Source organism: Hyaena hyaena, unplaced genomic scaffold (assembly GCF_003009895.1).
Source record: "Hyaena hyaena isolate Hyena2069 unplaced genomic scaffold, ASM300989v1 scaffold_843, whole genome shotgun sequence".
Classification (NCBI taxonomy): Eukaryota; Metazoa; Chordata; class Mammalia; order Carnivora; family Hyaenidae; genus Hyaena; species Hyaena hyaena.
In genome coordinates this window covers 579,410-603,668 of record NW_024081471.1, presented here as the reverse complement: position 1 = coordinate 603,668, position 24,259 = coordinate 579,410, and the positions used below count along the sequence as shown (strand labels likewise).

At 34.5% G+C, this 24,259-nt stretch overlaps 1 protein-coding gene across 3 annotated transcripts in view; it reads right to left on the bottom strand.

Moving 5' to 3' along the window:
- The window catches only part of CDH18 (cadherin 18), a 603,216-nt gene that overhangs the window by 34,921 nt on the left and 544,036 nt on the right, over positions 1–24,259 (bottom strand). For all 3 annotated transcript variants that reach the window (XM_039219788.1, XM_039219789.1, XM_039219790.1), the window contains exon 9: positions 8,554–8,675. In XM_039219788.1, the coding sequence (XP_039075719.1) occupies positions 8,554–8,675 (122 nt within the window). The remainder of the gene's footprint in view (positions 1–8,553; positions 8,676–24,259) is intronic.

Genomic DNA, 24,259 nt, shown 5'->3' with positions numbered 1-24,259 from the left:
TCTAACTGAACTTAGATGATTCCTATCATATGCATATTATGTAATTAGTACATAAAGTCTTTGATTATTTTGAAAGATCTGAGAGAAACAGTTACAGATTTATTCTAGAAAATGGAAAGGGATATCAAATAAATATATCTCCGTATAAATGTGTTACTTCTTGGGTACTTTATTAGGGGAAAAAATCAAACTAGTCAGAGTCATAGATTTACACAAGTAATGTAGTCTTCTGTTAGGTAAATGAGCTAGTCCTAACTAAACATTTAAAGTAAAAGAATGTTTGATGGAACATGCTGTATTTTCTTTAAAGTAATCAATGAATTTGATTTATAATATAATCTCAAATGGCAGCAGATATTTATTTAATAACAATACCTACCTTTGTTAGTTCAATGAGCTTGATCTTTGTGAACTCTAAGTGTAAAATGTCTACTGATCTAGGTACTTTTTTCATACAAAGCTATATAGTTAATAATTGACGTGATGGAGGGAGGCTCATGTCAGGTAATACAACTTTTTTTTAATATATGTTATGTTTCCTAAGTTTACTTCTAATGAAATACACATGCACACATGTCCACAGAGAGGAAACATTCAGGATAAATAAGATAGAAAGTATCCTCATCATTTATGTTTCAGTTGCTACGTGTAGGCCCATCTCATTTATTTTGAATTCACTTACTTGGGGAACTGACTTCAAATTTCATGCATGCATGATTTTCCTCTTAATATTTATTTTCATGCAAGGTACCTTAAGATTTTTTTTCAGAACAGGGAAATATATGAACTCAGAGAAATATATTGTTGCATTTCAGATATATTGATAACTGAATCAACCTGAACTCTGCTGTTATATGTGGTTTAAACCTCTGCTTCACAAAAGACAAATCTCTTTGCCATGGCCACATGCTGTTATATTTAGAGGCACAGCATCCATAATAAAAATGTCTGTAATTCTAAAAGCGATTGTTATAGAAAGAGGAGCCGCTGTACAGCTAGGCAATATAAATATGCTTCAGAAACCTTATTTCACAAATCATTATTTAAATAGAGTTCCCTATTCCTACTCTGCATCAAAACACACAAAGTTTCTCCAGAAATGCTACAAACATAAGGTTAAATGAACCAAAGGCTGCAAAATTAAACAAGAGAAAGATGCAGACCATTTCCCTTGTAATAGGTTAATCATACAAATTGACCACACTGATTGGCAATGGTTTGTTTAAATAAGGGTGTAATAAACACTATTTTCTTTTTAAATTATTTTAATATTTATTCATTTTCGAGAGAGAGAGACAGAGTACAAGTGAGGGAGGAGCAGAAAGTGAAGGAGACACAGAATCTGAAGTAGAACCCAGGCTCTGAGCTGTCAGCACAGAGCTTGAAGCAGGGCTCGAACTCATGGACTGTGAGATCATGACCTGAGCTGAAGTCAGACGCTCAACTGACTGAGCCACGCAGGTGCCCCAATAATATTTCCAAATGACTTTTTTCCCTTAGTAAAAAAAAAAAAAAAAAAAAGTTTTAATTCATTTTGTGAAAGAAATGTTTGGGGAAACAAATACTTAAGCAATATAAAGAATCCACCTATCTTAAAGTGACTTCTAAAATCGTATAATATTAAAGACAACAATGATGCTAGATCTGAGTATAGTCTTTAAAGGATAATAAACAGAATCACATAACAAAATCAATACACATTAGAACTTAGGGTTGCTAAGTCTAGTGATCGATTGCTTTCTGAAAACAGTACTAGTTCTATGAATAAAAGGAAAATACTATATAAATGGTTTATGAAACCCAGAAAATAAAGATACATTTTCTTACAAATTTAGCCTTCTCTAAAAATGCAATATTTTTTCATGCTGAGAAACTAAGGTAATCCACATTTAAAGGAATCTGAGAGTCATCTAGGCATATACTCATAAAATCTCCGGCTTGGAAGGGTCCTGACATTGTGACAATTTTCTTCATTTTAGAGATGAAGAAAGCATTTATCAATGTCATCCAAATCATTTCTTAGAACTACCATAGAGCTTAGGTAGTCAGTATAGAGGGTAAAACAGAGGACCCAGACTAGCAAAATGGAATGACTGGAGAGCATGACCTGGAGGGAATGCCTGAATAAGCTTTCACATCAACAAAAGGTACAACATATGGGAGGTCAGTGGAAAAGGTCAAGGTCACTGGCCAATATGAAGAGAGTTCAAGTCAGGAAACTGGTACTAGTGTTTTAGATCTGGGAGCGAATGTTCACATTCGCAGGAGCAAAATCAACTCATCCAAGAGCAAGGACTCCGTACTGTTTGTCCACATTTTTGATGGTTTCACCTGCAAAGGTTGTTATAGACTAGCAAGTATGAGTTTCTCCTAGTACAACTTTTCACTGTATCCTATACATTTTGAGACTACCTTGAAAAACAAAAAAAGAAATATATTATCTAAAAGGAAAAAAATCTAAAAATGGCTGATGCCATCATTACTTTGTATTTGGATTTTTAAATCTTTAGGTCACATTTCAAATAATCCAATTTTGAATTCTCTGAATAGCCTACAAACCAAAGAAACAAAGATAAGGTGACGGAAATAACCTAAGTTTACTGAAGGTTACTATTTATCGATTAGGTGATAGATACCTAAGAAAGGTAATATTTATTTCTAAGAATTTTATTTTTTAATGAGATATTAAATGGCAAGGGTGCGTGGGTGTCTCAGTCGGTTAATCGTTCGACTTCTGCTCAGATCATGATCTCAAGGTTCCTGGGTTCGAGCGCTGCATCAGGCTCTGTGCTGACAGCTACCTCAGAGCATGGAGCCTGCTTCAGATTCTGTATCTCCCTCTCTCTCTCTGACTCTCCCCTGCTCATGCTGTCTCTCTCTCTCTCGGAAATAAAAAAATAAAAAATAAAAAAAAATTTTTAAATTTAAAAAGAGATATTAAATGGCATAGTGGTTAAGTTTTCTTTTCTTTTTTTAAATGTTTTATTTATTTCTAGGAGAGAGAGAGAGAGAGAGACAGCTTGAGCAGGGGAGGGTCAGAGAGAGAGGGAGTCACAGACTGAAACAGGCTCCAGTCTCTTAGCTGGCAGTCAGCACAGAGCCTGACGCTGGGCTCGAACCCACGAACCGCGAGATCATGACCTAAGCGAAAGTCGGATGCTTAACCGACTAAGCCACCCAGGCGCCCCAAGTTTTATTCTCTAATTGTTGGTGATATAAAGAAATATAAGAAACACATTTATATTGACCTTATATTTAGTAAATATATTAATTTTATCTACAAATTATACAAATGCACAGTAGTATTATTGTTGTTGTTATTGTTATTATTATTGGACTTTGAACTTTATCAAAAGCTTTGATTACAGCTATTGCAATGATTTTTAATATTTTTCCTTTTCATTGGAAAACATTATGTTTCCTGTATTATCTGACAACATGTCATATCATATTTCTATGTTCATGAGAGTATACCTATAATTCAAAATATATCCTTGCCAGATTTTAATACTAAAATTATATTCTCATCATAATATAAGTAGAAAATAGATTCCACCTTTTTTCTTTTTTAATATAGTGTATTTTCCCAATCATTCCAATGAAATATTTTTAATTTTTATTTGTCAAGTGTTTCTTAGCTTGTTTAGAGATGCCCTTATTTCCAATGACTTTTTTTTCTAGCAATACTTTTGAATGAGCTTCTTTGCATTTAGCTTTATTTCCTTGTCATACAGAAAATAATGAGGCCAATCCTTGGCAAATTACTAATACTTGCTTTGTGGCCCTGCATACAACAATTTTTTGTTCAATATTTTTCTAAGTTTGGAAAGAATGCATGATCTGAATTTGTTCAGTGTGTTAGTCTATATATGTCAAACATTTAAGTTTGTTAATTGTTGTGTCCAATCTTCAGCATGCTTACCAAAATTTTATGTAATTAGTTTATCAGTTTCTGGTAAAAGCATACTAAACTCCCAATACAATAATGGAATAATCTATTTTTTAAATATTTTTATCACTTTTTTGCTGTGTTCATTTTGAGGCAACATTGATAAGTATATATAAATATAAAATTGTTTTTTCTATCTGCATAAACTGTTTTCATCCCTATCTATATGTCTCTTTATATCTAGTAATGCTCTTTTGATGAAATGTATGTGTGTGTGTGTGTGTGTGTGTGTGTGTGTGTGTGTGTAGTTGGGTGAATATATCTCCAAGTATACATATTGAAGTACTTATCTGGTATGTCTTTCTATATGTTTTCTTTCAAATTCTTTTCCTCTATTATGTTGATCTTACACCACCTACGAACAACATTTAAATGATTTTTTCTTATCTATTTTGACAATATACATCCTTTAGTTTGAGTATTTATGTTACTTTATTTCAACATAAATACTAATGTATACATTAAATTTACATCATTTTAATTTTCTATTTTTTCCACTTATTCTATATTTATTTTTGTCTTATTTCTTGATTTTTTTAATTGCCTGACCTCTACCTAGCTACTAGAATTTTGTATACTACAACTTTTATCTTATTTTGCCTTATTGTTTTAAGAGACCATGTATGTATCTGTAGCAAATATGAGAATTTGTCATTCCAAATTTGAGTTTTACAAACTTCACAGGAATTTCTGGATTATTTTGGAATTACTATTGGTTATAAACTTCATATTTTATTAGTATTAACTTTTAGGTTTAAAATAGTCCCTCTAGGGGCACCTCTGTGGCTCAGGCAGTTCAGAGTCTGACTCTTGGTTTTGGCTCAGGTCATAATCTCCTGCTTTGTGAGTTCAGCCCTCTTAAGATAACGGAGGAGGCTGTTTGGGATTCTGCCTCTCTCTCTCTGTTCCCCTCCTCTCCCCAGCCGCATGCTTTCTATCTCTCTCTCTCAAAAATAAACAAAACAATAAAAATAAAATACTCCTCGAATTCTTTTTTTTTTTTTTTAATGTTTTATTTATTTCTAGGAGAGAGAGAGAGAGACAGCGTGAGCAGGGGAGGGTCAGAGAGAGAGGGAGTCACAGACTGAAACAGGCTTCAGGCTCTGAGCTGGCAGTCAGCACAGAGCCCGACGCGGGGCTCGAACCCACGAACCGCGAGATCATGACCTAAGCGAAAGTTGGGCGCTTAACCGACTAAACCATCCAGGCATGGATAAACATAAACACTAGAATTCCTGAAGATAGCTCCTACATGAAAGGCTTTTTGTTCCCTATATTTTTGTACTGTAGAATATAATCCAGCTGGATAAACTTACATGCAGTAACTTTGCAAGTATATGAATTATTTTAAAGTGAACAAATACTTTCATGAACACAGTTAAGGTCAAGAAATAGAAATGTAAACACTGCTGACTTTAGTATTCAGCATCTTTATTACAATTTCTATTAGCTTGTTGGTTACATGTTCTTTTACTTTCTTTATTAGATGATCTAGAGGTTACATCATGCACTGTGGACATATGAAATCTATTATAAAATCATAGTTTATCAACTTCGCAAATTTTAAGGGGCAAAATTTCTCAAATTTTAAGGATCCCAAATTTAAGGAGTTTAGAATATTTTACCTTTATGTGCCTTTCTCACTTGTGATCTCATGTTGCCATGTATATGATGCATATTGTAAACTCCAGAAAATGTTCTTTTGATATCTATTCATTCATGAATAACTTAGTTTTTATGAATACATATACTGAATGACTTTGCCTTGGAGGTTGCTTGCGACTCCAACCTGCCAGTATAGTTATTTTTCTGTTTTTATTTAATATAAGTTTAAGACTGTGTCCTGCGATAAAGGATTTTCACATTTTTGTTGTCCTAACTATGAGTTTTCTTGTCTTTAGTTCTGAGGGATATTTTTGGTAGAAAAAAAAGAAATCAAGACTGTCAGTTATTATTTTGCAACTGTTGGGATTTATCTTTCCATTGTTTTCGGACTTTTATCTCTCTTGAGATTATGCTTTTGGTGTCAAATCTAAGAACTCTTTGCCTACCACTAGGTCCATTTGTTCCTCCTAAAAGTTCATCTTTTTTCTCTTGCTGTTTAATGTTCTGATTTTGTTTCTTAATTTTTAACTCAAGACATATAGATGGAGTTATCTGTGTAGTCACTTAATTTTTATTTTTGTTTTTCTCTTATGCTTCTTGAATGTTTGACTCAATGTTTGCTATAGTTATGGAAAATTTTTCAGCCATTATCTCCTCAAATATTACTTCTTCCTGATTTTCTTTTTTAATATCCTTCTAAGATTTAAATAGCTGGGTAAGGTATGTTAGGTCTGCATGTCCCATAAGTCTTGCATATACTTATTTCTACTTCCTATCTTTTTGTCTTTTCATGCTTTGATGTAGATATTTTGTTCTGACCTATTTTCTTATTAACTTATTTTCTCTTTAGGTATGGCTAATCTTCTGTTATCAAGAACTGAGAGTCCATATTCAGTGGCTAAATCTTTTAGGATCTAAATTTTCCACTTGGAAGTTTAACATTTTTCTCATGATCTGTACTTTTATAATGGATATTAATAAAATAATTTTAGGATGTGTGCATCGATTTCTGACACAATTGAATAGGGTTTAGTAGATAAATCATAATATGTTTGCACCATAAAATTCCTTGCTTTTTAAAAAAAATGTGTTTATTTATTATTTTTTAATTTTTTAAATGTTTGTTTATTTTTGAGACAGAGAGAGACAGAGTTGAGGCAGGGAGGGGCAGAGAGAGAGGGAGACACAGAATTGGAAGCAGGCTCCCAGCTCTGAACTGTCAGTACAGAGCCCTGTGCAGGGCTTGAACCCACAAACTGTGAGATCATGACCTGAGCCAAAGTCGGATGCTTATCCAATTGAGCCACCTAGGCGTGCCTCCTTGCTGTTTTTGAAATGGTAATATACACAAATACTTAACCATCTGAAGGGATCATCTTAATATATTATATGCTGTATATTAATATATTAATTACGGATATATTCTAATATATGATTAAAAATAATATAACATAACATAATATATAAACTGTAAGTATTTTAGACTTTAGGGTATGATTTTCATCCACTTTGTCCTTAACATATTTTCTAATTTTCTTGTGGGCAATGAACATGAAAAAAAACTTTATGAAAAAAGATTTGTTCATTTACATATATATAAGTATCTTCTCAGAGGGGTATTAATAAAACATAAGCAATGATTACTTTAGCACAGTATTGATCAGCTCTCATATGAAAATACATAGGCAGTGTCTCAGTAGTATAATTATAGGACAAGCTTTAAAATGATTTAAAGTAGTTGTGGATGATATAGTTATAGTCATTCTGGTTTACCAAAAACAGTAAAGAGAAATGAATGACTTGGCTGGACTCTAGACCCTACACTGTTTCTATCTAGATTCACCTGTGCAAACATTACGGTGTTTCTCATGGAATTCATGCCTGTATGTAATCTCTTCCCCTTTAAGCTGGATGTGACCTGTGATTTGCCTTGAGCAACAGATATGGCAAAAGCGCTGATATACTATTCACCTGATTATATGACATTACATTATAGTATCTAAGACTGGTTGGTAACAGACTTAACAAATCTTCCTTACTTGTCTGATGAAGTAAGTGGACACATTAGGAAAACCCATAGACTAAGAACTGGGGGCAGCATGCTAAAACTCTAGGCAATACCGAGGATCTGAGGAAAATCCTGAAGCTCTGAGGTCTATAGCTGCAAGTAATCAAATGCTTCCAGGTGAGCTCAGAAGAGAACTCAAGCCTCAGGTAAGATCATGGTCCTGATGGAACCCTTTTTTCCAGTCTTGTGAAAGACCTTGCAAAGACCCAGCTAAGCCATGAACAGACATCTGACCTACAGAAATTCTGAGATCATAAATAAGTATGGTTTTAAGCAGCTAAGTTTGTGTAATTTGCTATACAGCAGAAAAACACACAAATGTATGTTCCCTGCCAGACTTCTGCTTACTCATGTGCCATTGCCACACCGGCCTTCCTTCAGAGTAAGAGTGTTCCTTTAGCTTCCTGCCATGCTTCATCTGGACTCACTACCCAGGTCAAGTTCTTCTTTCCTTCTTCCACTGTCCCTACTTCCTTCATACATAGATACTCTTCATGTTGTTAAAACCTAACATCTTTTAGTTTCAATATTACCCTATGGTCACACACATGTCATTCCTGCAGGCCCTTGAAAATAGACCAACCAATCTCTTCTCTGTAATCTAGGCTCAAAGTATCACTAGGACAGGAAAGCTCACATTTTCCTCCCAACTTAACACAGGGCTACACTCAAAAGCATCCAATATGATTTTATTGGCGTGATGAATATATGCACAAATGAGTTCATTTTGTGAATAACATTTGGGATCTGGAGAAAATTTATTTTCAAGGATTCTCAAAAACTGTATTGGGTACTTAAAGCTTTATAAAATTATTTTCACTGAGCATAAAAATAACACTGAGGGATTTTGTGGATTATATGTAAAAATAATAGAAATTGAGCTGCTTGTTTTTCTTCCATTCCAATGATAGGAAGAAAACAATTAACTTACCTGGCCGGGCTTAGAGTTTTCACAAACAACAATATCATATTCCCTGGCAAGTTCGGGTGGATTGTCATTGACATCCAGAACTCTAATACCCACTGTGACATGGCTCAGCAAACCAGGATTGTCTGAAAAAGACACAGGGATATATTTAGTATTTCCATGCACACTTTGGAGGCCAGGTTTAAAACAAATCTCCTTAATACTGTAGCGTGTCACTATCTCTGTATGCTGCAAGAGGACTTTTGGCAAAAGACAACTTTATGATGGCATTCATTGCTAGAACTCATTAACTTACAGAAAAATGAAAAATGAACACCAAGGCATGACATGAATGCTAAAATGATATTTTGTCATATCAAGGAAATTACATGTTATTCAGGAACTGGAGTGCGAGAAAGTTGTCAGAATTCATTGTACACTGTCAGAGTCTAAGGGATGAACAATTGGTTTTATCGTTAATCTAAGAAAAGCATTGCAGCTGGTTAAAAAAAATTACATAATCTTTAAAAAGTTCTAGGGTTCACATCTAAATAAATTTGGAGAAAATAAAAAGTGCAATTTTTTTTACACAAATGATAATTTTCTTCTTTTTTTTAAGTTTATTTATTTATTCGAGAGAGAGAAAGAGAGAGTATGAGCAGGAAAGGGGCAGAGGGAGAGAGAGAAACAGAGAAAAGATCCTAAGCAGGCTCTGTGCTTTGCGCTAAGCTTGACATGGGTTTCAGTATCATGATTGTAAGATCATGGCCTTAGCCAAAATCAACAGTTGGACACTTAACCAACTGAGCCACCCAGGTGCCCCAGGATAATTTTCTTCTTCTAGAAAAGATGCACGTAGCATGTGATGTTAAGTCATACTTTGGGAGAAATATAGAATAAATAATTCAAATCAGAATTTATCATAAAGTTAATATATAACACTGGCAGATACAAAAATATTATAGTTAATACTCTATAAATAAGTCTTAAACACATCTTATTTTTCAGTTAACTAATTCTGAGATGGAAAAAAAAAACAAACATTTGACGTTTACATGGTAAAGCTATAAATGCAGAATTAATAATGGGAAAATTAAATATATATTTTTATTGTTGATCTTTCTGTTATTATCCTTAAAAAATCCAAAATTAAAATAAAAATAGACCATTGCATTTAAAAATGGACTACAAAAAAGATAAAGTCGAGACATATTTATAAATTATGAAAGCAGAACATGAGAAGGCAGAAACTAACCACATTAGAACAAATGGGATATGGATACAGATATATATATAGAGAGAGGGAAGACACTAAAAATAGTAGGAATAGGGATGGAATAAAAAGTGCCAGAGGTAGCTCTTAAAGGAATAGAAAGGTTGAGGAGTACTACAGTAACTAAAGAAAATAAAATTTCATTTAAAAGTAATTTTTCAGGGTACATGGATGGCTCAGTTAGTTAAGTGTTCAACTCTTTATTTTGGTTCAGGTCATGATCTCACAGTTTCTGAGTTCAAGCCCTATGTCACTCACTGAACTGACAGCAGATTCTCTCTCTCTCCCTTTCTTCTATGCCCCTCCCCTGCTTGTACTCTCTGTCTCTCAAAATGAATAAATAAGCTTTAATAATATTATTAAATATTATCATTAAATAATTTATTATTATTATTATTATTATGAATTTATATCTGGGGACCTCGGTTGCTAAGCCTATAAGCATTCAACTCTTGATTTTGGCTCAAGTCTTGATTTCACAGTCTTGAGATCAAATCCTCTGTCAGGTTCCACATTAGGCATGAAACCCACTGAATATTCCTTCTCTCCTTCTCTCTCTCTGCCCCTCTCCCTCCCAAATTCTCTCTCTCTCAAAATAAAAATAAAAAGTATATTTTTTCTAGGGGTGCCTGGTTGGCTCAGTCCATTAAACATCTGGCTCTTGATTTTGGCTCAGGTCCTGATCTCACGGTTCATGGGTTGACACACTGTGTTGACAGCACAGAGCCTGCTTCAGATTCTCTCTCTTTCTCTCTCTGACCTTCCCCCCAACTCAAAAATAAATAAATATAAAAAAAAGAATACTTTTTCTAAAGAGAAAAACATCAGGTCTAGGTCATTTTACCTAAAATTAAAGAAACGGGCAATTTAGTCTTATATGTCTTTTTTCAGGAATGCAGTGGAAGAAGGAAATACTCTAAGGCTTGTTTTAGAATGGCTTGTGAAATGTTGATATCAATACCAGACACTCTCACTCATAAGCGATTTTAGGTGTAAACAACCTAAACAAGATGGTAGCAAAACCATTACACTGGTGTGTAAAAATTAAAAAAAAAATTAAAAAACAAACCCTGTATCAATTAATTCCACGCTTACTTAGTTTAGTGTTAAAGAAGAAACAAAGAAAAGAGGAAGGAAGGAAAATACAGAGGAAGAATTGAGGAAGGCCTTTTAAAAAGCACAAAAATTATTCAAAAATTTAATTTAATTAATTAACATCATTAATTAATTAATTAATTAAAAAACATCACCTCAACACATACGGAAAAACCCAGACTCAGAACACCATATCCATATATTATAAACACAATGAAACAAAGCAAAGCAAACAAATAACAAAAACAAAAACTCTGAGTGAACTAGAAACAGAAATGTGCCCTCTCCAACTCATTAAGGGTACATTAAACAAAGAACAACAAAACCACAGTGTACATTACTCTTAATGGTGAAAAACTAACTAGAGCTAATTAACAAAGCTATAAGGAAACTAGAAATAAATCCAACAAAGTAAGTGAAAAACCTATATGCAGAACACTTTACTGAAGTGATATATTGGTTGAGCTTACTTAGACTTCCTTAAAGAAGATCTAAAGAAATGAAGAGCTATACCATGTGTGTGGTTAGGAAGACAAAAATAACACAAATAAAACCGACCTTTCCAATTGATTTGCGTATTGGGGCACCTGGGTGGCTCAGTTGGTTAAGTATTGAACTTTTGGTTTCAGTTCAGGTGATGATCTCAAGGTTCATGGGATCGAGCCCCATGTCGGGCTCAGTGCTGATAGCATGAAGCTGGCCTCTCTAGCTATCTCTATCTCTCTCTTTCCCTCTGCCCTTCCTCTGCTCTCTCTCAAAAAATAAACTTTAACAAAAACCAAATTGATGTGTATATTCAATGTAATATACTGAAAATACCAATGTTTGTAGAATTAAAAGATCATTCTAAAATTTATAATTACTAAGATTATCAGACTTGTATGGAGGAGAACAATTGTATGTACTTGCTCTACAATTTACAAGGCTTATTACCTGTGACCTTACTATTGTCACTATATAAATCTCTCTTCTATTCTAGATGTCATGTCTGATTTTCTTCATGTATTCTTATGTTTCCCAACTAGCTACTTGCTCATCTTTTAAGAGCAGACAAAAGCAATCTGTTTTAGAAATCTGAGGCAAGAATAATTTTATTGGCTCTAATCATTAGAATCAGCAGCCTTAATTGTCCCTGAGTAAATAGTTCTCTGCTCATTTTCCAAGCAGGCAGAATTAGAAGCAAGCTTAGTGAAATTAGGGATAAAAATAACTGTTTTGTAGGAAAGGATTCTGGAAAGACTACATCTTGTGAAAAAGGCTACAACAAAAGAACTAGGTATCGGATTGTTTTCAACCTTTGCCTTCTCATAGTCTCCACTCTGTCTTGCTCACAAGGTCTTCTAGACTGGAACGGCCTTGCACTCATTCCATACTGGAGTACAGGAAATTCAATTCTTCTAGATGGAAATAGACTCAAAGTTTATCAAATGTCATCAATTCAATGTATAATTACTATTTCTTCCCTTAATGACTAAAAGCACAGTGTTCAGAGGCAGACAAATGCCAGTTTGTGTTCTGTGGGGAAGCTGAATTGAAGCTGAATTGACTTAAGTTTAGTGTGGTTGGGACTAATGAATGATCTGTGTGCCTTTCCTGTCAGGGCAACCGAAGGAGATACTGATGAGGAGTTATGGAGAACAGAATGCTGGAGTAAGCTTACTGTCATTACTGATGCAAAGTGAATAACTGCTGTCTATTTACTAAATGTGAGATGATTTATAAAAACCGTGCCTTTAATTCTATATAATTAGAGGCTGGAAATACATGACGGCTTTATAGTCACTTGTAGCCTACCTGCATACATTCCGCTACTTTCTGCTCAATAAAAAAATTAGCTATTTCTAAATTAGCAAACTGGCAAGTGCCTTTGGCTTCCTCTTTCTTATTTCACACAGCCCTTGGGTTAGTATGTTACCCTTCAAATGAGTGTAACTATACCTATAAAATGTGAACACATTCATATGTGTTGGAAGAATTTTTCTCTGAAAAAAATTAGAGAATGTTCCTAAAGTTCTTAATGCAATATTCTATTATTACTTTTGTCTTCGTGCTTTATTTCTAGAAATCGGTGATTTAGTTGATATATAATTGACATACTACATTATATTAGTTTCAGGTGTACACCAAAGTGATTTGGCAATTATATACATTACAAAATGCTCACAAGAATAAGCGTAGTTACCATTTGCAATCATACAAAATTATGATAATATTAGTGGTTACATTCCTCAGGCTTCAATTTTCATCTCTGTGACTTATTTATTTTATAATTGGAAGTTTGTACTTTTTAATCCGTTTCACCAAAATGCTGACCCACCCCACCCTGCATGCCTTCTTCTCTTGCAATGAGCAGTTCTTTCTCTGTATTTAGGAGTCTGTGTCTGTTTTTCTTTGATTGTTCAATTTTAAGTAATGTGATGGCAGAGTAAATATATCGGAATCAGACAAATTTAAGTATGAATCCCCCTTGCCAGCACTCTTTAGGACATGAACTTTGTAAAGGTGTTTATTATTTCTATACCTTGATTTCTTTTTTTTTTTTTTTTAATTTTTTTTATTTATTTATTTATTTCTAGGAGAGAGAGACAGCGTGAGCAGGGGAGGGTCAGAGAGAGAGGGAGTCACAGACTGAAACAGGCTCCAGGCTCTGAGCTGGCAGTCAGCACAGAGCCCGACGCGGGGCTCGAACCCACAAACCGCGAGATCATGACCTAAGCGAAAGTCGGAAAGTCGGACGCTTAACCGACTAAGCCACCCAGGCGCCCCTATACCTTGATTTCTTAATCTGCAATGTGTTATTTGACTTCCCAGAAGGTGTTTTTGAGAAACAATTAAGGAAGTTATGTAAATTTTAAAATACTGACCCTGAGAGAGCAGACTGCACATTTGAATCCTTTCTGAAGATCACAAACAAAACAGAAACAAAAACAAAACATACAGCATGCTGGCAATCCTATACATTTAAATTCCAGCAGACATTACACTGTAAAAAATCAGCCATGCGTCATGTAATACCAATATAAATGCCACTCACATTAGCAGAATACCCTCTGTGCAGATAGTGACACAGTGAAAGTACTGGCATATGGTATCTCAATGCGATTGCAAGCTTGATACTATGACTTTTAGAGGATTTTCCATGACTTGAAGAACAATCCATTTTATCCAGTGAATTTATTTGAAAAGTCTGATATGTGCATGCCACTATCACAGGCTCTAAAGAACACAGGGTGATGAAATATGTCACTTCTCTAGATTTCCCACTATCAATAAGGAATGAAGAAAATTAAATATTAATTTTTTTTCAATTTGTTTTCCTTAAAATTGTGACTTAAATGTTCAATTTAATTTTATCCAACGTCGTTATTACTTAAATATTTTCCTCCTGAAATTCTAAATCATGGCCTAGCATACAACTAGGGAGTTCAGTAGATTTCTAATTTAAAAATTCATATTCTGAAGTCATTATTAGGTACTTGTAAAATATAGATAGATAAGTAGAGATTTTCCTGTCTATAGGATATAGATTTTTTTCCTTAAAATATGCTTTCATTCTTTTAAGAAAAGTCACTCAAAATGAAAATTCTTACATATTACTATAATAGTAAATTGCAGCAATTATAAATTTAATTATATAATCACATTTATATCTGCCGAAGATTCATAAATGCCCATGCATATGAGGATGTGTTTACCACTGTGTGTTAAAAATGGTTTTTTTTCTTTTATTTTCCTTCCTTTTTTGTTTTGTTTTGTTTTTTAGTCTGTGTTTCTTTTCTATTAAAAGTTTTCATTAAAGGCATATATCTATAAACCAAAACAGTCTGTACTTTAGTGAATCATTCTTATGAACTGAGGCTAGACCACTTTAAAATGGTTGGCTAATATTTTATTAATAAATATGTTCCTACCATTTCCTTAAATAAATACATAGAAATACATTTTGCAAAGTAGTGCTGATATTAAACTGAAATTTTTCATTCAATATATGTGTTTTGAAATGAGATAATTCTTCTATTTTTAACTAGCATTTTGTAATTATGTATATAAAAGTCATATTTAATTTTTAGGCCAAAAAACTGTGATAAAATAATTAATAAATAATAGACACTCCTTACTAATATGATCATTTCAGCTAAAACCATCACAGTGCTTTGTACAAGCCTGGTGCTCTGCATAAACCCTTATCTCTCCTTCCTTCTCTTATTTTAAACTTGTCTAAATATTGAGAAATACTGTATACAAAAATTTTGTTAAAATGGATATGTAAGAATTCATATCTGACATCTAATAGATTAATTCTTAAACATCTCTTTCAGGTTTAAATCTTTTTAAAAGATTTAAAATAAAACATTTTATGACATTTATCTGAAAAAAAATTGCACTGACCCTACATGTTTTAAAAAAAATTAATCTTTATTTAATTACGAGAGAGAGAGAGCGAGCGAGCAGGGGAGGGGCAGAGAGAGAGGGAGACACAGAATCCAAAGCAGGAGCCAGGCTCTGAGCTGTCTGCACAGAGCCTGATATGGGGCTCCAACTTACAGACCGTGAGATCATCACCTGAGCCAAAGTTGGATACTTACCTGTCTGAACCACCCAGATGCCCTTGACCCTACATGTTTTTAGATTACTTACTCCTTTCATAATACTTCAAAAAACCTGTTTGTTGTCTAGAAACTCTTACAAAAATTATAAAGCATTTAGAAACACATCACCCCAAACTCATTCAATGTATATATCTAAATTTTTGTCTGCTTACTGTATAAAAATTTATTAATGGCCCAGTCATCATAAAGATCTCAGACTGAAGTGAATTGCTTAAAATGAGTCTCAACTCTCTTAAGATATTCTTTTTTTCATTACCTACAAATCCTCCAAAAATTCTCAATATGTTTTAGTATTTTTGCCTGAGACTAAGTGGGAGGCTACAAAAGTTTAAATTCTGCCTTTGACTTTACTAATAAACACTGTTATTTAACTTAGAACTGTAAAGTCAAAGTACTTCACCTCTAAGTGAAATTAATTGTATAGGATAATGTATTTGCTATTGACTATACAATAAATTGAAAGTAGTCTTTATTTTATTTTTTTAAATTTTTTAATTTTTATTTATTTCTAGGAGAGAGACAGAGAGAGACAGCGTGAGCAGGGGTGGGTCAGAGAGAGAGGGAGATACAGACTCTGAAATAGGCTCCAGGCTCTGAGCTTGCTGTCAGCATAGAGCCCAACGCCGGGCTCGAACCAACGAACTGCGAGATCATGACCTAAGCGAAAGTCGGACGCTTAACCGACTAAGCCACCCAGGCGCCCCAAAGTAGTCTTTATTTTAATCTTTTAAAATTTCATGAGTAAAAACTCATGAAAGAACCTAACAAGGGTAACATTTATTTTCTTATTTTTGTGATAATTCACTTTTTACCTTTATTTTCCATCTTTATTCATCCAGGTTGTCCATAGTCAACTATCATGCTGTCCTTTGAAATTACATTTGCAATCATATTTTTTATGCTTCCCCAGAAGTTCACTAATAGAACCACCATTATTTTGCATTTTTAAGGGGGTGAGCAATGTAAGGATAATAATTATTTTCTTATCAGATACAATCAGAATTTGAAAATGATTTTGTTAATTATAGCAAAACAGCTAACATATGACATCATTAATGAAAATAATACATATATATGTCAAATATTTGTATTAAAATATCTGAATATCTAATCATTCACGAATCTGTAAACTTTGAGGTACAGATAACGTCTTTTTAAAAAAAAAAATTAATGTTTTATTTATTTCTGAGAGAGACAGAGACAAACAGCCTGAGCAGGGGAGGGTCAGAGAGAGAGCGAGATACAGACTCTGAAACAGGCTCCAGGCTCTGAGCTGGCAGTCAGCACAGAGCCCGACGCAGGGCTCGAACCCACCAACCGTGAGATCATGACCTGAGCCAAAGTCTGATGCTTAACCAACTGAACCACCCAGGCACCCCATATAACGTCTTATCTCTGAGCATGTAACTGCTATTTGGTTCAACATCACAATTCGTGAAAGAAATCACACTCACTGCATTATCTATGGGTCCCAAATTTGTTCCAAGTAAAGGAAGAACATGAAGATATGTTCAAAGAAGTTTTAAGCCAAGCAGCATTGTAATGAAACTCCCTAAAATTTTATAATGGTCTTATTTTCTCCAAAATGACAACTTTTTCTCTTTTTAGTTAAAATCACCTTTACCAAGTCTTAGGAAAACTTAAGTTTGAACTACACAAATCTTGACTCAATTATGCTCATAATGTGACATCACTTAGTGTAATAATTTAAATAAATTAAATAATTACAAAGACAAGTTTAACAGGATCTTCTTTTCTTTCTTTTTTTTTTAATTTTCTTGTTTTAATGTTTGAGAGAGAGAGAGAAAGCAAGAGTGCATGAGCAACAGAGCAAGAGCATGTGCAAGAGTGGGAGAAGAGGAGAGAGAGGGAGACACAGAATCGAAACAGTCTCCAGGCTCTGAGCTGTCAGCACAGAGGTCGCCGTGGGACTTGAACTCACAAACCGAACCATGATATCATGACCTGAGCCAAAGTGGGACGCCTAACCAACTGAGCCACCCAGAAGCCCATCAGGATTTTAAATAGATTTTCAGAAAGTAAACTTTGGATTTTGGCTAGGAAATAGCAACTGACACCAGACTAACCAGCTTACATAAAGCTATAAAACTGAAATTATATGAAGATAATGTCTTCCTCCACTCTGGCAAACAGACATGGAATGATGTTCCCTGAGAGAAGAGAGATGCCTAACCTCCCAGGATTGCCTCCAGCTTTGATATTACATTCATCATAATCACATGGAATATAGTCCGGGAAGAGAGGCTGTTTGTTTACCATTCAAAAATCAATGAATATAATTCATTGTACACACATAATTATTTCAATAGATGCAGAAAAAAAAGATAACAAACATAACACCTGAATTTGATTTTAAGAGAGGAAAAAAACACTCAGACTAAATAGAAGAGGCTTCCTCAACCTGATTAATTGTATAGCAAAAACCTACAATTGCCATACTTATAAGTGAAAGATTGAACGTTTTAACTTAAGGATCAGAAAAAAAAAGAAGGCAGGGATACATCCTGCAGCAATTCTCTTGAGGATCACACTAAAGCAATTAGACAGAAAAAGAAATAAATGTTATGTCAATTGCAAAGTAAGAAACAAATCTATATTTCACAGATCATCATCCATGCAGAAAAGACCAAATAATGTACAAAAAGCTGCTGCCACTAATATCAGATTTAGCAATATAACAGGATACAAGCGTATATTAACATTTATTTCTTTAACAATAAAATTTTAAATAAATACCAAATTAATATAATGTGAAAAAATGTAACCAAATAACATATGCTCAATATCTGTATCCTGAAACCTACAAAGATTAGTAAGATAAGTTTAAAATATCTAGATAACTATAGAAACATACATTTGGTTCACAGATAAAAGGCTCAATAATTTTGAGATATCCATTCTCCCAAATTTGAGCTTTGTTATTACAAAGAAAGTTGTCCTCATGCGTATCATTTCCTTTGTCATCATTCTTTTCGAATCTTTTTGAAATTGAATCCTTTGAGATAATTTTCTCTCTTTCTAATACATTATTTAATAGCAACTTAAACTTTCTCAATGGTGGTTGTTTGAATTTTTTTCTGTATCACATATTTTCTATTTCTATTGTCACAGAGTTATTAGGGCCAAGGTGATCTAATATGATTTGTAAAAAGTATTGTATACACAGTTTTCTAATGGGTGGCATTTTCACATTTTCATTCCCCTGACCCAGAACTAAAGTGAAAACAGAAGATATGCATTACCTTTATCCTTTGTTTGTCAGGGTGTGTGTGTGTGTGTCTAACTTGGGTCACCCATTATGAATGTCATGTTTTAGAACCTTAATTTCCTTGGGAGTACCTTATAAGAGAGCTACATGGTACTACTTATTTAAAAGGGATATTCAAGTAGCTTTCTAGATATTAAAAGAGGCTAGGGTTAAGTGCAAAATACCATTGAGGAAGCTACTGCAGTATTCCAGCTGAGGGGTGATGCTTATTTGGACAGAGATGGGAGTGAGCAAAATGTGATGAAGTGGTTGACTTATGGATACTTTTTAAAGCATAGCCGATAGAAGTTTCTTGTGAATTGGATGCGTAGCATGAGAGGAAAAGAGGAGTCAAATATGACACTGAGTGATTTCCATAAACAATCTGGACTATAGCCATTATTATTGTGATAGGTAACTCCCTGGAGGAGTGGATTCAGAGAGAAATTGGATTTTGAGGAAAATATGTACTTGGAGCATTCTGAGTTTGAGATCTCCTAGAGGAGTTACTAAGTGGCTCATATGGAATTCAAGGGAAAAATGGATGAATAGTTCAGTTTGAGAGTCATCTACAGGTAGATGTTATGTAAATCCACTAGACTGAATGAGATTACATGGGCAATAACTCCAGATAGGTCTGAGATTTTCAAATCAGGATGTCCCACTATTCAATAAATGGAGAAATGAGGAGGAACTTTGAAGCACACTCAGATAAAAGAGCCAGCAGAGGAAGAAGAGTATCTAGAGAATTCTGTGTCAATAAGCCAAAGTAAGAGCCTGTGTCTTGAAATAGTTGTCATGTGTACCAAATGTAGCTGCTTTGCTGAGCAAATGGAGGAGAGAATTATACTTTACATTTTGGAATATGGGGGACAGGTATAATTTTGGTGAAGTAGTAAAGGCAAGTCTGTGTAGAGTGGATTTGAAAGAGCCTGGGAATCGAGAGTGCAGGGCTTGAATATAGGCAAGCCTTTCAAGGTGTTTGTCAGGAAAGGGAATAGGATACTAAAGTTGTATCCAGAGAGAAATACTAGATCAAAGTAGGTTTTCAGTTTTTGTTTACTTGAATAAGTTTTATTTTCAGATAGAATATAAAGCCCGTTTTTGAGGACAGAGGAATAATGTATCAGACAGGGGAAAATAATGATGTAAGGAAGGAAATAATTCACAGTGCAGTGACTCCAGGTGAACAAGAAAGGTCAGGACTTAGAGCATCCATGGAGAGGTGGTCATAAGCATGGAATGGAGACTTCACTCCTAGGAACCGGAAGGGAGCCATATTTAAGAAAACTAAGGGCCACAGTCTCAGTTAGGTTGGTAGATATGAAGGCTGGAAGCTGTGAAAACCCTTTCCTGATTGTTCCTATTGAATACACATTAGACAAGCAAGATTATCTGATAGTGTAAGGAAATTGGCAAAGGTGCTGGAAATTTGACAAGCAAGGAGAACTACAAAAATAAATATCTAGCAGTGCTGCATATAATTGTTTCAGTTTTCCAATTCCTTTGGAAAGAAGAAATTTGTTCTAATGCTTCTAGAATGTGACACTGAGATTGGGATAGTGTAATTTCTAAGAATTCAAATGTATCGACATTTGAATAGATGTAAGATGGAAGAACAGATTCTAATTTATTATAATTTCCTCACCAAAATTCTCTCCATGGGTAGAATTCAAGAAGTTTGAATGAAATTGCTGGAAAATAAAGATAAAAAAAATGGGCCTTGATAGTCCTGAGCTAATGTGAATAACCCAACCGTTTTGCCATAATTAATCTACTATGGGCACATATTATGTATTAAACACTATTTTTTAAAAAAAGTTAACAGTGATTAGTTTAAACTTAATTGGAGCAATATTTGTAATGGATGTCTGAAGGGACAATTTATGTCACCCAGGATGTGAATGAGGACGAGCATGACCCAAGATAAGGTGGCTTCCATACTGTTACCATATTCCAAGTTTGTATAGTTCTTGGTGCTTGTTACTATAAATTAGCAACACTAAAGCAAAACATGAAATAAAAAGGAATGCAGAAAAGAAAAAACATCACAGAGAAACAGAGACAGGGGCCCAAATCACCATAACCTTGAACCTAATTTACCTATGAAGTTTAAGGTATGTGGGCCAATACATTTCTTCTAAATCTTAGAACAAATTGGAATAATTTCAGTTACCTAATTTTGTAGTTATCTGCTCCATGGCAACAGGTAACTAATATGGAGACATATACATGCATTAACATATATTTCATGGGAGTATTTTATTGTATGACTTCTGATCGTTGGTTAAAGCAACACCAATTGGTTTGGGTACTCTTCCTTTCATGTGCTAAGGAAAAAAAAGTGTTCAATAGGATTGTTTTGTGTGTTAGGTGAAATTAATAATATGAACACACTTGTGAAAGGCAAATTCCATATATCAAAATAAGCACACTGACAACAGCAAAATAACATGTAAAAGCTCAAGGGGCTTAAAACCACCTACTCTTCAGTAATGGAATTTTGCATTCCTACATGATGTTGCTAACAAAATTTTGTTTCAGATTAAAAAGCAATGAGGAATGAGTTAATAAAATCTAACTTACATCACCTAAAGTTAAGTTGGGTTAAATTTGAAATTTGTGGATCCTAAACTTTAAATATGTTTTCATAAAAATTGAAAAAAACAAACTAGATAGATTGAACAAATGCAGTAAAACCTTGGATTTCGAGTCTTGTTCTGCGAGTGTTCCACAAGACAAGCAACATTTCTAGTAAATTTTAACTTGATAAATGTCTTGCAATGTCTTGCAATAATAGTATATGATGCCATACATCACATGATTACAACTGACCCAATGGTTCTTCTCTCTCTCTCTCTCTCTCTCTTACTCTCTCTCTCCAGATTTGGGAATTGTGGGTGATTGTCTCCCATGCTCAGATGCTTGGTTTCAGGACATAGTGTTTGACACAAATCAGTGATTTTTCAGAATGTTGAAAGGTGCCCACAACTGGCACTAGTGTATCTTTGTCACTTCAAAGCACCTGTAGACAGTCCTTTGCTTTCCAGAGAAGAGTAAGCTAAGGAATGCTTTGCTTCATTCTCAGTCAGGTTGCCTGCAGATATAGACCCTTTCCTCTGCTGCCTTATTGCCAGTTACATTAAATACAGTATATGATGAGTTTATTAATACTGTACTTAGTTAACATCAGTGCAAGCATATACAATGGCCTCCATGCAGGAAAAGATTCCAGTGGGTAAATAGATAGCAGTGATTCCGTTAGTGACAATGAAAGTTGTCCTGCACAATAACCCTCCTCTCTTGTCTCACTCACACCAGCCATGAAGGTTTTCATAGGTAAATCCAGGTTAATTTGTTTATTTTCCTTTATATTTTGTATTTTTTAAACTTTTAAATAATGTTTCTTTTTCAGAGAGACAGAGGGACAGAGACAGAATGTGAGCAGGGGAGGGTCAGAATGAGAGGGAGACACAGAATTCCAAGCAGGCTCCAGGTTCTGAGCTGTCAGCACAGAGCCCAACGTGGTCCTCAACCTCACAGACTGCAAGATCATGACCTAAGGGGAAGTCAGACACTTAGCTGACTGAGACACCCAGGGGCCCTATATTTTGCATTTTCTGTATTACTTAGAGTTAGAGTATTGCAATCATTTTTATAGGAATATTTGGGGTTGTGAAATGATTCATCTGAGTTTCCATTATTTCTTATGGGGAAATTCACTTTGATGTACAAGTGCTTTGGATTACAAGCATGTTTCTAGAATGAATTATGCTCCCAAAGCAAGGTTTTACTGTAAACAGCATGTACACTTTGGTTTCTAGACTGGGTTATGTACTTATTTTGTTTAAGGAAATAAAACAGCCGAGGCGAATACTGTAACAATGCATAAAACAAGTAATGTTATTGTTTTAACTTGTGCACTCTGGTTAAGAGGGGAACCTTTTGGACTCATCAGAGGTATGTACTAAAGTAGTATCTCCCTGGGTTTTGCTAACAACTGTCAGGCAAGGAATGAACAATAGGGGTCTGATTTTTGTGTATCAATCAGGTGGCGTAGGCTCTCATATTCAGTGCACAGAATAAGGACAAATAGGATATTTAAGGCAAAAAGGGAAATATATATAGTTTGGCAATCATAAGTATTTGGGCAGATAAGGTAGATAAAGAAATGAAGGACAAACAACATTCACGTATTTAATACAACTTGAAGTGTCAGGAAATATTCTTATTATTTGTGAATGCTATGATACACAGAAATAAACTAGACCTGATTCCTGGATGTGAGATGTTCACAATCTAGTAGAGGTGAAAAATATTATAATAAAATGTGATAAGTGTTATATTTAAACCTAATAAGTGATAAGCGCTCTATGAAGTTATTCATCAAGTGAGAGCATAGGAGGAACTGTAAAATTTGCCTGAGAAACTGAACAAAATTTCAGAAATGCTGTGACATATGAACTAGTTCTTAAAAGTAAATAGATGTTTGTAAATCAGAACAAAATGAGAAGAGGGCAGTGACGGATGAAAGGATTATAAAATTACTGAAAGAACATGAGGATCTGTTCCATAAAAGTGCCATAGACATTTTTTTCCTGAGAATGAAGCTGAGAACAGAGAGGGCCAAGTTTTATAAGGAAAAGCTGCACGTATTCTGCGCAGCATTAGTTTCTTAGGCATGCAGGTCATGTGCGTGTACTGATGCCTTTGGGATTGGTACTAAATGGAGCTATGAGATAAATTAAATTGCGATTGGAAGCAATGTTTCTTAAAATCAATGTACATTAGAATCACATAAGTCATGGGGCACCTGGTTGGCTCGGTCAGTGTTTGAGTGTTGACTCTTGATTTCAGCTCAGGTCATGATCCCAGGGCCCTGAGATTGAGCCCTGTGTTAGGCTCCTGCTGAGCATGGAGCCTGCTTAAGATTCTCTCTCTCTCCCTCTTCCGCTCTCCTGTGTTCCCTCTTTCTCTCTCTCTTTTAAAAATAATATTTTTTAAATGTTTTTTTATTTATTTCTAGGAGAGAGAGAGACAACATGAGCAGGGGAGGGTCAGAGAGAGAGGGAGTCACAGACTCTGAAACAGGCTCCAGGCTCTGAGCTGGCAGTCAGCACAGAGCCCGACGTGGGGCTCGAACCCACGAACTGCGAGATCATGACCTAAGCGAAAGTCAGACGCTTAACCGACTAAGCCACCCAGGCGCCCCTAAAAATAATCTTAAAAAAAAAAAAAAAAAAAAAAAAACACAAGCAATTGCATTAGTCAGTAGTTCTATAACTTAAGCATGCATGAAAACTACCTAGGGAGCCTGATAAAACCCTAGATACTGAACTACAATAAGTTTCTAATTCATGATGTGTCCCGATATTTGGTCAGACAGTATTCTGTTTCTTTCTAGGAGGGTGTTTTTGAATTAAATTTAACATTTGAATTGGTAGACTTAAGTAGATTGTTCTTCATAATGTGATTTATCCAATC